Source organism: Canis lupus, chromosome 34 (genome assembly GCF_011100685.1).
Source record: "Canis lupus familiaris isolate Mischka breed German Shepherd chromosome 34, alternate assembly UU_Cfam_GSD_1.0, whole genome shotgun sequence".
NCBI classification, from domain to species: Eukaryota; Metazoa; Chordata; class Mammalia; order Carnivora; family Canidae; genus Canis; species Canis lupus.
The window spans coordinates 26,549,442-26,566,773 of NC_049255.1; the positions used below are offsets into that span (position 1 = coordinate 26,549,442).

General features: G+C 35.6%; 1 protein-coding gene and 1 pseudogene across 6 annotated transcripts in view; both read right to left on the reverse strand.

The window, feature by feature from the left end:
• Positions 1-17,332, reverse strand: part of IFT80 (intraflagellar transport 80) — a 123,094-nt gene that overhangs the window by 29,917 nt on the left and 75,845 nt on the right. For all 6 annotated transcript variants that reach the window (XM_038583757.1, XM_038583754.1, XM_038583759.1 and 3 more), the window contains 3 exons: positions 9,288-9,406; positions 6,036-6,110; positions 3,119-3,282 (listed from right to left, as the gene is read on the reverse strand). In XM_038583757.1, the coding sequence (XP_038439685.1) occupies positions 3,119-3,282; positions 6,036-6,110; positions 9,288-9,406 (358 nt within the window). The remainder of the gene's footprint in view (positions 1-3,118; positions 3,283-6,035; positions 6,111-9,287; positions 9,407-17,332) is intronic.
• On the reverse strand, positions 11,073-11,513 carry LOC100682894 (annotated as a pseudogene).

Below are 17,332 nucleotides of genomic sequence, written 5' to 3' on the forward strand. Positions count from 1 at the left end.
GGGAACCACAAAATACATATGAAATATTCAAGGAGATAATGTAAATTGAAAATTTTTGCTATATAGGGGCAGACTGGGTGGCTCAGCGGTTTAGCATCACCTTCCGCCCAGGGCCTGGTCCTGGAGACCGGGGATCGAGTCCCACGTCGGGCTCCCTGTATGGAGCCTGCTTCTCCCTCTGCCTGTGTCTCTGTTCTCTCTCTCTCTCTCTGTGTCTCTCATGAATAAATGAATAAAATCTTAAAAATAATTTTTGCTATATAAAAATGAAACCTTTGGTAACCTACAACAGTTGAATTTCCCTCCAAGTTATCTTCAACCCTTAGTCCTGGTCCTTATCTTACATGCTCTGATTTCAGGTGAATGGGTATCTGGTACTCATACTACTTCACCTTGACCACATTCTTTACCTATACATTGTCATTCTACCTTCCCAGCTTTCTCTAAGATACAACCCTATCAACTATCACCACTTTCTCCTGCACCTTTACCTGCACCTTTTCATCCGATTCATTCTTAGTACTACAAACATTTTGAAGTTGCCTTTATCAAAAAAAAAAAAAAAAAATTCTTCCCCACTGGAGTAATCTCTATTAATTCCTTGTCTCTCTTAATGCTAGACTTCCTGAAACAACAAGCTTTCAACTTTTACAACTCCTATCTATGTTCTACATGATGCAATGAATCCTGCATGGATCACCGATGACTGCTATGTTGCCCATTCAAAGAGTCTACTTTCCATTTTGACTTCCCAGCAGCACTGGGTGCTCCTCACCATTCTCTTTCTTGAAACCCTTACGCAGGCTACATATAACAGTTTTCTCCTGATTCTCTCCTATTTTGGACCATCTCTCATTCACTTTTGCTAATTACTCTTCATCTAGTGACCCCTGTTCCTAAGCTTCTATTTTAGGTCATCTTTTCACAGTACCTACTTTCTCTGATTTCATGTACTTTCATGACATCAAGCATTATCTAAATAATGATAATTCAAGTTCTGTATTTCCAACCCCAGCTTTCTCTGATGTTCTGAAGCAGACCAAGTTGTAAAAATTACAGGAGATATTGTATTAAAGCAGCCAAGAGGAAATGCTGCCTTTGTCCCCTTCTCTGTTTCACCAAAGGATTCCTCTAGTCTCAAACATGACAGTGGTATAAAGAAAAGTGTTGTTTCTCTTTTAAAAAGATTGTTGCGGGGGTGCTGGCTCAGTCAGTTAAGCGTCAGCCTTTGCTTGGGTCATGCTCTCAGGGTCATGGTATCCAGCCCCATGTTGGGCTCCCTGCTCAGCAAGGAATCTGCTTCTCTCTTCTCTCTGCCCCTCCCCATACCACTTGTGCTTTCTCTCTCTCTCTCTCTAAAATAAATAAATAAAATCTTTTTAAAAAATTAAAAATAAATAAATAAAAAGATTGTTAGGGGATGAGGGGAAGATTGTTGGAGTGTTTGCTTTGTTTTGGTTATTCCCTTTAAATAATTCCCAAATTACTCTACAATTCATCACAAATGGAGTAATTTTATATGACCAAACATGCACAAGGTTTACAAAAATGAAAAGACAGAAATGGCATGAAAAGACAGTAGTGGCATATGTAGTCAGCCAAAAAGTTTGAATAATTTATACAGATTGTAAAAATGATGAAATATGTATAACATGACATTTAAATTCCAGAGGATCACACTTCTAGTATATTGATTATTAGCTGTTATTAAACTTTAGGAATGTTAAGTTTGAGGTCAGTGGCTATATTCACAGAAGAAATAATATTGTAACAATAAATTATGCTTTAAAATTGGCAATTTTGCTCAGAAAAAATGAAAAAGAAAAACACTATAACAAAAGTTTTAATTAAGCATAGCAAGAAAATTTTCAAGAATTTGGCTTCCATTACAAAATGCTTTGGGCTTGGCCTAAACTCAGTTTTTTTATAGTGATGCAAACTAATAACTTTTAAAAAAAAGATTTTATTTATTTATCTTGAGAGTGAGAGTGTATGCGAAGTGGGAGAGAGCCAGAGAGAGAGAGAATCTCAAGCAGACACCGTACCGAGCATGAAGCCTGATGTAGGGCTCAATCTCATGACCCTGAAATCATGACCTGAGCCAAAATAAAGAGTTGGACGCTTAACTGACTAAGCCATGCAGGTGCCCCCAGACTAATAACTTTTTAAAAAATAAAAGCATTCCATCCTTTTGCTGATTGTACATATTATAAAGAGATGGAGGTATATGGATGGACTTGTCTACTTCTTTCTACAACTGTAAGTGCCCATGAACTATGGGAGGCTGAACTTGTATTTTAGTGTTAGTATGAGCAGAAACTGGTAGAAAGAACAAAGAAGCTGCGGACTATAAGAGTTGCTTCTAAACATAAGTAAATTGCTCTCTAATTTCTACTCTCCCCATACCCAGACATTTGTTTCAAATAGTCACCCACACTAATATCATAGGATACTCGTGCAAGCATTTGAGGAGAAGAAAGAAGTCAAAAGCACTAGTACCTCTACTACTTAATCCCAGTCACTTAAAGTTGTAGACTACTGTACTTGGTGCAAGTATCCTGCTTATATGGGAGCGCCCAAATTAGGAAGAAACCAGTGGTTTCATATGGGCCCCCTTGAAGGAAAATTTCATAGGTTAGCAATTCTAGGTACTTCAATTGTGTTTTCTATTGTTAGCATATACCTCTATTTAACAACCATCAATGAATACTAGTTTCTTTTAAAAGGAACATAAGGAAAATATTTTCCAGCTCATTTTATATCAGTTTACAATAATAATTTTATTTTGTTTTTTCTGATTTTCTGTTTACAGCAAAACAGAATTGCATGATTATCTTGTTCAACAATCAAAACTTATGTAAGTAAAACATAATTTATTGGCAGATAAATCCACATTTCTGAAAATGCAGATAATTCTAACTCTAAAATTCTATGAATTACCAAAGAATTAAAGTTCTTTAATTAATTCCTGCTTAGGACAAATTAGGAAGCTCCTAATTCTTTCATATAAAGTTAACATATTAATGGATAAAAAAGTGAAATTTAAGTTATGGAAACTTTATAGTGTTAACAAATTTCATGAAATTTGGAAAATGGAAAATTATAAAAATTCACTTACTTTTTTCATCAGCTTTGTCTTTTATTGCTATGGTATCATTACTCAGAGATACAGTCTGTGCATTCAGAATATCTGTTCTCATTCCAGGAAATTTTGGAGAAGAAATGAAGCGGCCTTCATAAGAATATAAATAGATACCACCACCATCTACAAGAAGAAAATGTCTAAAAAAAAAAAGAATAAAATTAAATTTTCTTTTTTTTTTTTTTTTAATTTTTATTTATTTATTTATGATAGTCTCACAGAGAGAGAGAGAGAGAGAGAGAGAGAGAGGCAGAGACACAGGCAGAGGGAGAAGCAGGCTCCATGCACCGGGAGCCCGACGTGGGATTCGATCCCGGGTCTCCAGGATCGCGCCCTGGGCCAAAGGCAGGCGCCAAACCACTGCGCCACCCAGGGATCCCTAAAATTAAATTTTCAAATAGAAGCTTACTATATTTTCATTTTTACATTAGAGAATATTCTTTGGAAAAATCTAATTTTTTCCTTTGAAAGTTTATGGCATTTCAACAAATAATTCAAACAATAAAGAGAAAGCAAAATATCTTTTGCAATCCTATCTCTATAGATATAACTTAGGGCAAAGTATGGGTATATTGTAATTTCATTTTATTAACTCATTCCCAATAGACATTTATGTTAAATCATTCACTGTTTTAAACAATGTATACATACATCTCTGCATATCTACCTTACTTATTTCCTTAGTATAACTTCTAAAAATGCAATAATTGGATCAAAGGGCACATACTTACAAAATTTTAATATAGACTGTTAAACTGCCCTTTGAAAGGTTGTAATAATTTACATTCATACTACTGCTCTTTTGGAGTACTTGTTTCCTCAATGCTGAACACATAAAACCATAATATCCTTGATTCAGGAATTGCTAAGGGTTCTTTCTTGCCATGGAAACAAATATATACATTTTAGTTAAATTAATACTTGAATATTGGTGTGTAGTTTAATTGAAGGGTTTGGCCCTTACACATTAGAGTATGAAAACAACAGTTGCTAATGTTGACAAAGTGACACATCATATTAGTATACGTTCTTTCTTTGTTTCAATACTAAAAACTTTTTCTCTCCTAAACAAGACACTATAAGCTTTTAACCTCCTTGTGAGTAAACATCGTGTTTCAGAGGGCAAATAATTCTAAGTGTAGAAATAGGACAAGCATTAGGAAGTAAATTATTCTTTAATTGCTTAATCAGTTATGCCATTAACATATGCCTTTATTAAGAGCATATTCAATACACTTATATGTATAAATTTACTTGGTATTGTTCAAGTAAATACAGTTTTTTAGATAGCTGAGATCTTACCTTTTAAGTGGCAAAGATGTCTTTTTGTATTAAAAACTTATGATATAACAAAATAATACATTTCAGTTTTTTGTTGTTCATTTCAGTTTTATTTAACAAATGATAAAAAATTTGACACAATTTTCTCGATCACTCAAGGTCATCAATATGATGATCATACTCTTCAGTAACTGTTTAACTGACGGCTTTGGTACTGAGAATGGTAGATGAGAATCTGTTGGTGCATCAGAATAATTAAGCTATTCAGTTATACAGTTGGGTGCTTTTAGTTTTCTCTATGCTGCCTTGCCAGTTACTTTTCTTCCTGCCCTTGTGCCAGCCTTGAACAGCTCACCAGCATTCCTCTTCTGGTTTATTATTCATAAAAGGCTGTAGGTAAGAAAACTTGATAATAACACTACTAAAAGATTGCCTACGTGGTAAGTAAAGCAATAAAGAATAAAATACATGGTTTTAGTGCAAAGATTTCATGGGTAGCTATTTTAGGTAATTGTTGATTCTATTTTCAAACTTCATTCCTGGTTTTGTTGGGTTGTAGTTTTCTAAGACTGACCTCTGATTCAGTAGGATATCACTATACTTGACTGATTGATGATAGTTTTCATGGAAAAGTGTGGGTTCCTGAGGAATAGCTATTCCCACTTTACTCCAGTTTGTTGGCCTGGAGTTTCATCATCCTGTATACACTGAAAGTGTGGATAAAGAATATTATTTTCCAAACTTCAGGTCACAGCCTAGCAGTGGCTCATAAAATCAATGTGTTTCAACCAATACTTAAAACCACAAGCAAGAACAGAACAGAATAGAAAATAAAGGGCCCTGAGGTCAAAACGATCTCTTTGTAACCCCTCCATTCTTTTGGGTTTTTTTAAAAAAGATTTATTTATTTATTTATTTATTTATTTATTTATTTATTTATTTATTTATGAGAGAGAGAGAGAAAGAACATGAGCAAGAGGAGGGGCAAAGGGAGAAGGAGAAGCAGACTCCCCGCTGAGCACAGAGCCTAACCTGGTGCTTGATCCCAGGACCCCAGGACCATGACCTGAGCTGAAGTCAGAAGCTTAATCAACTGAGCCACTCAGATGCCCCAACTCACCCATTTCCTCAGATTACTACTTTGATCTTTGCTTGTAATAAATTTAGCCTCATCATTCTTAATAAATGAATATCCTTTACATTTCTCAGTTTAAATTTTTAGGATAGTAAATGCTGATATATATTATCTATATATAACCCTCAAGAACTTTTTAAGAGTGTAGAGTGGGGTGCCTGGGTGATTTAGTCAGTTAACCGTCCAACTCTGGATCTGAGCTCAGGTCTTGATCTCAGGGTCACTGGTTCAAACTCCATGCTGGGCTCCATGCTGGATGGAGCCTACTTTAAAAAAAAAAAAAAAAGGCAGAGAAATTTTGAGACCAAGAAGTTTCAGAACCATTGACCTAACAGCTTATTCTTACTTTTTTCTTTAAAGTAAATAGATTCCGAATGACAAATGCACCACTCTAAATGGCATGCTTTAAAGAGTGCTTAACTGCAATCTGAAATATTTTAACCCCAAATTCAATAGTCAAATATGATACACAAATACCTTTCTGCCTGCAGGATTAAACTAACAGTTCCTTCTTTGAGATCAAATATAAGTGGCGTATTCCAGTTCTTCGTACTAAAAGACAAATAAAATGGATATTAACATTTAAAATACCAATAAGTACTCATTTTAAGTAGTGTCACCAGCTTCATAGTAACTGTATATATTTCTATTATAGCACTTGGTACATTGTTCTAAAGTCATTCACTTACATGTCTGTATCCCTGACTAGAAATCAAACTCTGTATAAGTAATAAGTATTCAATAGTAAACATTAAACAAATGTTTATTCTAGATATCACAGTATATGAATTGAGGAATCCTAAGTGCAAGTTCTGTCATTTATTACCTCTGTGATTTGGGCAAGTCATCCTATGTTTCTCATCTGATAAATAGTAGCAGCATGCAATAGTGAAGAAAGGACACATTTTTGGCTAACCAAATCACAATTAGCAATCTGGTTTCACCACCTGTCAGTCATATGATCTTAATAAGTTTAACCTCCTAAGCAACAGTTTCCTTATTTGTAAAATGGAGATAATGGAAACTCATCTAAAGTGTCTAGCTAACTCCCTGTTATATAGTAGGTACTGAACAAACAAACTATAATAACAATAATGTTATGAACATGAATATTTTTCCTATAGGTCTCCCAATGTTATTGTTGGTCTGAGGGAAGATTTCTGTGAAGCAGTCTATAAACTGCAAAATACTATATAAATGCAAGCTGTTGACCATGTTTATTGAATAAATGAACAAAAAACTCCTTTGGTTTCTATAGTGAATTATGATTCAAAGATAGGAAAAGGGAAGAGAACATTTACAAACTGAAAACCCATCCCAATCACCAAAGTTTCACAGTTTAAAATGTTTTCTTACTCTTGTATATTCTGAATTCCTCTCAATTACCTTCATGGAACCAATTCTTAAATCAGATTAAATCTCATATTCAGATCCAGAAAATGAGAGAAGGGGAAGATTGCAGTAAGTGGGCACAGTGGTGGGAAATTAATATTGGCTAATGCAAACAGTCTGACACCCATTTCAATAAGTAAATGCATACACAAAGCAAAACAATGAATAAACTACTAATAATTAGTAAGTCTGATGTTCAAAGGTATGATAAAGATATGTGCTTTGTACTTTAGAAAAGATATAGCATGCTTCATTTATGTAGTCATTAAAATTAATCTTCATTCTTTGATAAGAATAGTGACTGTGAGGTTTTTTAAATGTCACCTTGCAAAATATCTGATATTTATGACAACTGGGATAGAATATGCCTGCTATGGAAATATAAACTCCCTAAGCCATACTGGTGAATAGAGTGAGGGTATTTTTCTACACAATTATTTGAAAAATCAAATGAAAATTTAAGAGAATATTTATATACTATTCTTTTTTTCTGGAACTTCTTTTCATACAAACCACTATATTGCTTATATGCTAGCTTTAAAAAGTTTATTTTTATTACTAAAAAAGGGATTAACAGTTATTAAGAACATGGAGTTAAACTCCAGCTCTTTCTTCAGTAAAGAAGCTAAGTAATTTGACCTAGGGTGAGTTACTGATATACTCTGTGTGTCCTTTAGTTTTCTTCATCTTGTAAAATGGGAATAATAATAATACTCAACACACTCAATAATACTCGACCATGACCATAAAAGATAGTATAATAGTGCTCAATAAATGATAGTTGCCATTATCTAAAATACTAGTAGGTTTTTTGGGGCCTCTGGCTGGCTCAGTTGGTAGAGCATGCAATTCTTGATCTCGTAGTTGTGAGTTTGAGCTCCATAGTGTAGAGATTACTTAAAAATAAAATATTTAATACATAAATAAAATAAAAATACTAGTAGGTTTTTTAATTTGATGCAATATATTTGGTTGATGATAGGCCTCAGCACTACCTCATTTCCACTACTGCTTCCTGGTATTTCACTTTAATGAATATTTTGTACCTTAATAAATGTCTTGACAAGAGAGGGAGGCAAGACTAAGCCAGAAAAGAAAAAAGCAATCTTATATTTTGCCATATATTAACTAGTAGGTGAAAAGTAGAGTGACAAAAAAATTTAAATAACAGCTGCTAAACTTTTGGTAAGCATTTTAAAAAGCAATCTCTAATATGAGTAACATATGAGACTAATCCTATGGATTCAAACATTATGTCATTGCCACCAAAACTAGCAGAGTAAACCCTTCAATTTGGGGTGGTTAAGGACCCTACCTTTCTTCAAACAGACCATTAAACTGAAAATATCTTCTGTATTTTTCCTCAACTCCATGAAAATTAATTATTCAAATGACTATGTGCACTAAGTGATTGTGAAATTTCTTCACATTCTATAATCCCTTCCCTATATAGCAACTGTTCAACTTGGTATGTTTCTTGACTTTTCCCAAATTCTTACTGTTGCTCCTTCTCTTTCATGTAAGAAACATCTACATCTGTTGTATCTATATGGTAGCAATTCTATATAATGGTTTGCTACTATGCATCTCTTTTCAATTCTGCCTTCAGTGACATCATATTGGTATTCTGAAATCAGCCTTAGAAGTATTTACATCATAGAAATAGGCAAACACGGCAAGTCAAGCTGGTTGGTTGGTTTTCAGAAAGCTGGTTCAACAATTGTCAGCACGTACTGAGTTAAATTTTGAAAAATACCAAGTATGTTTGTTTTAGGCACAAGTTTCCTGGAGGTACTGAATTATTCCCTGCTTTCTAATACAAAGTAGATTGAATATATTTTCTTTCATCATTTCTAGACAACTCTGGATTTTCAATATAAACCTCCATGATTACCCAAGGTTACAATATTAAGCCTAAATATCTACTTGTGTCCTTACTGAACATCTTTCAGCCTGTTGTCGGGCTGCTAGCTGTCCCCTCTCTTCTAGTGGCTAGGTAGGTCCTTTTCCCATCATTTATCAGCAGCTTCTCTGGGCTTTGAAATCAAGTTATACTGAATTCCTTAGAACTGTGAGTAAAGTAAGAGTAAAACCTATTTCAGAGGAAGTATTTTCCATAATTAAAATGGTTATTAACCTCTGATGTACAAACTTTATTAGATTTCTTTTCACTGCCTATAGCTAATTTTTAAATCACTTCCTGGTTGGGAGTAAATTCAGGATGTTAGGTTTTAAAAAAGTAAGTTTAAAATGAAACCATGCTGATATGAAAGCTTGAAAATAAATTCCTCATCAACAGACAAAATTCTGGATTTTTAAGAAATGCAAGATGCTTACGAGAACACATAACATTGAAGAGATGTTGAAACAACTAAGTGTGCATAGTTCAAAGATGCTTTAATGACTCTGTCACGGAATTCCAGTAAATCCACTGCATCATTAAGAACGTTACGAACCTAAACAAGGAAAAATGAAATACCAACAAACAACATTAAAATACACAAAATTTTAATTAAGTAAGTTAGCAAGATTTTGAAGCATAAAATAAATTCAATGCACTCTGGATTATTTATAAGAAAGAATTCAATAGGAACTAGGCATAAGATGACATATTGGAGTATAAAAATCAACCAACAAAAGAAAGACATAGAAAACTTCTTAGAAATAAGTAGATTTCTAACCCAAAAGCTAATCTGAATGATGTAGCAATGAAGAAATAAGTTGAAAAATGCTATAACATCGAGATAGAGTAAAAAATATAAATGGCATATAGTTAGAAAGAGACTATATGATTTCTGCCCAAACGTAAGAATATCTCTTTTTAGAGCTAGGTTTCACCTTAAAATTTAAGTTCTAAAAAAAGATATATAATAATTCTTAAAAATCAAAATGGAGTTGGAGGTATGAGTATAGATACCAAGTGCATAGTGACGTCAAGCTGCACAGAGGGGCACAAGTATTTCCATATGTTAAAACACAGATGAAATCTAAGAAAGCTAAGCATGAAGTAACAAATAAATAAAAAGTTTACTTATGATAGTTAAACAGTTATAAAAGTAACAGAATAAAGTTAGCAAGGATTTCAATACTTGGCAGTATCTGCTAACAACCTTGAAGTTGATGGATGATCTGCAACAAACTAAGAAAAATGTTGAGCAAGTTAAATGTGTCTAATCTCTTGTCAATACCAGAATCGGTAGGACATTGTAGTAAGACGGGAAAGCAGAAAAAAAAGAGATTAATTGTACTTCAAAGTTAGCATTTCTTTCAATTCCCCTCAAAATGTTATCATCTTTCTAAATACACTGTGACAATTAATTATAGTATTCAGGAAGAATGAAAAGGTATGAAAACAAAGATAAAAAGATAAAGTCAAACTTCTTTTAAGAACTTCTTCCAAGCACTTATACCTATAAGGCACGTTATATTTTTATTATCTACTCTCCAGTTCCCAACCCCACGAAAACTACCACAACAGAGAAAGCAAAATTATTCCTTGACCTAGCAGTGCTATTTCTAGAATTCTATCACAAAGATAAGCAAAATCATGAAATAACACACACATGAAAGGCTATTACTATATACAGCACTATTGGTAATAGCACAAGACTGGAAACAGCCCAAATGTCTATCAACAAGTGACAGACTAAATAAACTATGACATATTCACATAGTGGAATACTATACAGCTCTAAAAAGAAATAAGATCTACAGAGTGATCTCTAGGATATAGTATAAGGTGAAAATGCAAGATGCAAAACAATGTGTATAATATAATACCTTTTATCTACTAAATGGAAGGACATGAAGTATATAGATTTGTTTTTTTTTAATTTTTATTTATTTATGATAGTCACACAGAGAGAGAGAGAGAGAGAGGCAGAGACACAGGCAGAGGGAGAAGCAGGCTCCATGCACCGGGAGCCCGACGTGGGATTTGATCCCAGGTCTCCAGGATCGCGCCCTGGGCCAAAGGCAGGCGCCAAACCGCTGCACCACCCAGTGATCCCCGATTTGTTTTTTTTTTAAATGTATACTTTAATCAGTATATAAACAATTAGGTAAGCTTATGGAGAAGCTGACCAAAATACATATATTAGGAGATACAAGTGTCCACCTAAATTTTGTATATTTCATTTTTTTACAGATTATTTATTCAAGTTGTTTACTGTATAAATTCTCATGTGCCATTTCAGAAGTCCTTTACTGTAAAGACTATTCTTTTGTCTGATGACAAACAAACTGTCAGTCATTATTCTGGACCTCCATATTGGATAAATTCAATTTCTTCTTGAGACACAAGTTTCCTTCTGTATTTCTGAGATAATATTTTTATTATTTTTGTAGTGTCTGGTGGACCCCAATGCATCAGCAAATCAGGTGGTTTGCTTTCTTTAGAATGCTGTGAAACTGAAGATAAGTGAGATAGTGGTCCTACTGATTTGAAAACTTCTGATCACTGGGTTTAATATTGTCTCTTCTGTCAAGGTACCATATTAACAGAGTATGCAGGTTGACTACTTGAACCACCCTGCTGGCAGATGCCCTCTTGTCGTCCATCATGAACCCAAGATGGGGCAGCATCCGGGATGCTTGCTAGGTATAGAGATAACAGGAGTCCTGGGCAGTTGGGGTGGGCCCTGTCTATGATATGTTATAAAATCAAAACAAGAAATCTAAAACAGTATTCAGTATCATAATTATTAGAATAATATTAATGTTGCTATTTTAAACTATATTTTAGGATATAGTTTAATATATATGTATGCATGATAGATATGTGTGTGTATGTATATATGCGTGTAGGTAGGGGTGTATGTGTGTGTGTGTGTGTGTGTGTGTATGATAGTTAAAAAGGCCAAAGATGGGGACCATTTTAGCATTAAAAAGAATAATGACTGGGATCCCTGGGTGGCGCAGCGGTTTGGCGCCTGCCTTTGGCCCGGGGCGCGATCCTGGAGACCCGGGATCGAATCCCACGTCGGGCTCCCGGTGCATGGAGCCTGCTTCTCTCTCTGCCTGTGTCTCTGCCTCTCTGTCTCTCTCTGTGTGACTATCATGAATAAATAAATAAATAAATAAATAAATAAATAAATAAATCTTAAAAAAAAAAAAAGAATAATGACTGCAACGGATTGAAACACATAAAAATGTTAAAATCTGCAAATTTATAATGATAATATCATCATCATCAACAACAACAAAACTCATTGGGAAATCAACTCATTATTTGAAAACTGGTAAATACAGAAAGTACTTGAGAATTGTCTTACTTCAGGACAACCAAATGGTTGAAAAGTCAGTGTTTTATGTAAGAACTTTAGCTAATAATGCAAAAGGAATGGTAGAATGACAAGATTACCATTTTGCAAATCTCAGTGAAACATGGTTCTAGACAAGTATTATCAATGGCTGCTAAAAATATAAAAGTAAAAGCCTAAAGAGCTCTTCAGGCTTCTTTCTGTGATTGATAAATCAGACTTACAGTACCTAACATACTGATTAACCATAACATCACTAAAAGAGAGATAAGCAGACTATGTGTCTCTTGACATGATGCAATAGGAAGTCCACAGCATTACTTACAATGAGTTCTTTTTTTTTTTTTTTCTAATTATTTATTTATTCATTAGAGACACAGAGAGAGAGCCAGAGCCAGAGGCAGTGGGAGAAGCAGGCTCCACGCAGGGAGCCAGATGCGGGACTCAATCCTGGGATACCAGGTCACTCCCTGAGCCAAAGGCAGATGCTCAACGGCTGAGCCACCCAGGCATCCCCAATGAGTTCTTTATACTAATCAAGGCTCTAAATCTAATAACCAGTCTGAAGGAAATACAGGGGCTAGATGAACATGTTAAATGGAATCATACCATAGGGATGCAAACAGGAAACAGAAAAATTCAGTAAAACAAACCACCTGATTTCTTAAACAAATAAGGAGAAGAAATTGCTTCTTCAGATTTAAAAAGACTGAAGAGACAAATTAACTAAATGCAACGAGGAACTTTGTTTCCTGATATAAACAAAATAACTATATAAATATATATTTAGAAAATAAGTGGAGAAGTGGGACCTATTATCAAAGAAATGTATATTTAGGCAGCAACTAAAGAAATGTGAAATGCTACTATGGTTATGTTAAAACATAGTTTCATCTTTTAGACACTTTTAAAAAGTCTTAATTAAAAAGAGTGATGCTGGACTAATGTTAAAGAAAAAGACACTGATATGTTTGCTTCACTCTTCAGTGAGCAGATGAAATGTTTACAAAAGGGGGAGTAGTCTGATGGTAGGTACTTCAAAGAACCGGTGTTGTTTAAGGAAGAAAAAATGTGCCTTGAAATCAGCAATAAGGGAGACACTCACCCAATCTCCGGACCCTGTAATACCTGGCATAAAGAAAAAAAACACTCCTATTTGAGAAGGTTGTAGAAGCAACACTGGTCTCAGAAATCACCCAGTTTTTACTCAAAACAAAAATGTGAAGAGTGCTTTCAGTGAGAAGGCTGAGTTGCATCTGCAAAGCCATGGATGAGTGTGCAGCAGGTTATATACTACACAACTCCAGGGCTAAGTGAATGGGTCTCCCAGAATTGAGAAGGCCATGACTGCAAGTGGCAGCTCTGCAAGTCTCTCCTTAAATCCAAGACTTTTTGAGGTCTTTCATGAAGGGGAGAAGACAACTAACCTTACAGATTCCCATGCTCTCATTGTAAAGAGACCTAAAACAGGCCACTCGCCTCACTTCAAGTACTTTTAGCTAACAGAGCCACTCTCTTTGCTGCCTTTGCCTCCCTGTTTCTGGACCAGGAGTCAAGCAGGTAAGAAAATTCACACTCTCCATTTTTGTGCCATTTCTGCTCCACAGAGATGTTTATCTTGTTTTTGAGTCCAGATAAGTCTTTCTAAAAATACATATATTTCATATAGTATTGATCTCTTTGGAGCCAAATGTATGTCTCTTTCTTCCAAGTGTGAACTTATGACACCATCTTCACCAGAAGTCTAGGTTCCCAGAGACTTTTTTAAAGGCCCAAAATACCATCATCTTAAAAATATTTTAAAAGCTAATGGAATGAAATGAAAAATTTTAAAGTAAGTTAAATGATAGTTTCTTTACAGCAACATGATACACAGTGAAACAAGCTGGCCATTAATATAAGTTTAGGGAAATTCAATATTTAACAGTATGATTGTATAAGCCTCTGCCATTATTCAAATTATAAACAGATTTCTTAAAATTCATATTTGCCTAAAGCTTCCCATGGGGGAACTTCCTTTTTTGTGAATCTGGAACACTAGATAGAACTAAACAGGAATAAAACATCTCAGCCATAAAAACAAAACTAAAGACACTGATAGTTATGGTTATAATTTCAAAACTATGGTGAATCCCACACCAGAAATGTCTTGTGCTGAATTTTATATTTTTTTAAAGATTTATTTACTTCTTTGAGAGACTAGGGAGAGGCAGAGGTAGAGGCAGAAAATCCTCAAGGAGACTCCCCACTGAGCATAGGGCCTAAGGTAGGACTTGAGTCCCGAACCCGGAGATCATGACCTGAGCCAAAATCAAGAGTTAGACACCCTTGAGATGCCTGGGTGGCTCAGTTGGTTAAGCGTCAACTTTCGGATCAGGTCATGATCCCAGGGTCCCAGGATCAAGCCCTGCCGTAGACTCCATGCTCTCAGTAGGGAATCTGCTTCTCCCTCTGTTCCTCCACTCACTTGTGCTTGCTCTCTCTCTCTCTCTCTCGCTCTCTCTCTCAAATTAAAAAAAAAAAAAAAAAAAAAGGAGTTGGATGCCCAACCAACTGAGCCACTCAGGTGCCCCTAAGTGCTGAGTTTTAAAATGCATCCATTTACTCTGTTCAATTCAGGGCACTTCCAAGATTAACCTCTTGATACTTGTATCACCTAATACTTCTACCTGACTATAATATTTAGACTCCTCAGATTGACATAAGCCCCAAAATTCTGTTTCCACATTTCCAAAATACTCATTTAATCCTATACATAGATATAATCATAGCAATACTTACCATTTATTTTTTTTACATATATCATTTCATTTAATTCTCAAAATCAGTCTATTATTAATTCTTATCTTTATGAAAGATAAAGTGACTAAAAATAAAGTAATCTTGAATTATGGCAACTATTAAAAGCCAAAGCTGTGCCCCTTGCTAAACTGAGAGTAGCAGGAGAGGAAAAAGGTAAAGTTGAGACCTGAGAAATGCTTCATCTCCTTCACCAGTACCCTCTCCCCTCTAGGCATTTCTTCCTAACAAAGACATCAACTATTCCTTTTAGAAAGAATTATCCACTAAGATTCAGCCTGAAGGCAAAGGGCAAAGGAAGAAAACTTCTCTCTCCAGGTTGCTGTACACAGAAACCAGTTGAGGTCCATGGAGTTAGGTAAGACAATAAAGCCTACTGCTAGGGAGCAACTGCCAGGTCAGTCTATATTTAACAATTTGGACTCAACATGATGCCTGGTTTCTGAATTAATGAAATGCAAACCAACCAACAGTCTACTAAGCTTCCAAGGAAATTGTAAAACTCTAAACTGGACAAAGAAATGTGATTGTTCAGTTCCTATGACAATCCATGGCCCCACCTTACAACAAAACTAAGGACTGCTAAAATGTAGTCCACAGAAATGGAATCCTCCCAAGTGGGAGATCTTCCTAGAAAAGCACACCAGATTGTTGCCAAATTAACCAAGCAACTAACTCTACTGCAAAGAAAAAGAGTTCTCAGTATATTCTTGGCCAGCTAGATTTTAGCTATGGACCTGGTAATCTCAGCATGTTGTTTTCCCTCTCCTCTTTTCCAAATTGTTTTCATTGCACCATCCTGTTTTCCCCTTCAGCACTGTAAGTTAGGAATAGGGGAGGAGGGAGAAGAATAAGTAAAATTCACATTTATTTATAGTTTTCCAGACCAGTGATTTAGAACTGGATGGAATAAGTGGATGAGTGTAAATTATCTTCTTTTAGAGAGGGATGGGTTTGTTTTCAATTGCATATAGAATAACTGCATTAGTTATATAAAGTGGCTAGTAAAGTGCCTCTGAGCCTGTACACACACACACACACACACACACACACACACACCCCTTTCCACTTTCGTGTGGATTGGATCTAGTAGCTTGCTTTTAGTGAATAGAAAGTGGTAAAGGAGATCCCTGGGTGGCTCAGCAGTTTAGCGCCTGCCTTGGGCCCAGGGCGTGATCCTGGAGTCCCAGTTTAGAGTCCCACGTTGGGCTCCCGGCATGGGGCCTGCTTCTCCCTCTGCCTGTGTCTCTGCCCCTCTCTGTCTCTCTGTGTATGTCTATCATGAATGAGTAAATAAAACCTTTAAAAAAAAAAAAGAGGGCAGCCCTGGTGGCTCAGAGGTTTAGCACCACCTTTGGCCCAGGGTGTGATCCTGGAGACCCAGGATCGAGTCCCATGTCGGGCTCCCTGCATGGGGCCTGCTTCTCCCTCTGCCTGTGTCTCTGCCTCTCTCTCTCTCTATCTCTGTATCTCTCACGAATAAACAAACAAAATCTTTAAATAAATAAATAGATAAATGAATTAAAAAATAAAGAAAAAGAAAGAAAGAAAGAAAGAAAGAAAGAAAGAAAGAAAGAAAGAAAGAGGTAAAAATGTTGAGATGTCACTTCTGAATTCAGATTATAAAAAACTGTGACTTAGGTCTTACTCACATTCACTCTGGCCCTTCTTGCTTGCTCTGAGAAACAAGCTGACAAGTTGTGAGCTGCCTTTGGAAAGGCTACATATAAGGAACTGAATGAAGGCAGCCTCCAGTCAATAGTCAACAAGAAACTGAGTCCCTCAGTTCAATGGATAATGATAAACAAAATCCTGCCAACAACCATGTCAGTGAACTTAGAAGCAAATACTCCCCTAGTTGAGCCTTCAGATGTGACTAATGCCCTGGCCAAAACCTTGATTGTGCCCTTGTGAGAGACTCTAAGCCAGAAAATCTATCTAAACTATGCCTAGATTCCTGACCCACAGAAACTGAGAAATAACAAATGTTGCTGCCTTAAGCCACTACGCTTTAAGGTGATTTATTACACAATTATAGATAAATAGTACAGTATGGTCGCTAAATAGCCAAAGGATAAACCATAGTGGATATGTTGGTTTTTGTCTTCCCAGAATCAAATGTTCTTTTCTGGCTAAACATGCCTTAGTTTTCCTTTGGGGAACTATTCTCTCCATTATTCTCAGTATCCAAGAGGTTTAGATGGTGTTGACTCATCCTCCCCTACAACTAAATACTCTCAACCTAAACTTGACACATGAGACCAGATGCTGAGACTTCTGTTGGAATTACTGTGGGGAGTAAAGCATTCTTCTTGTTGGACT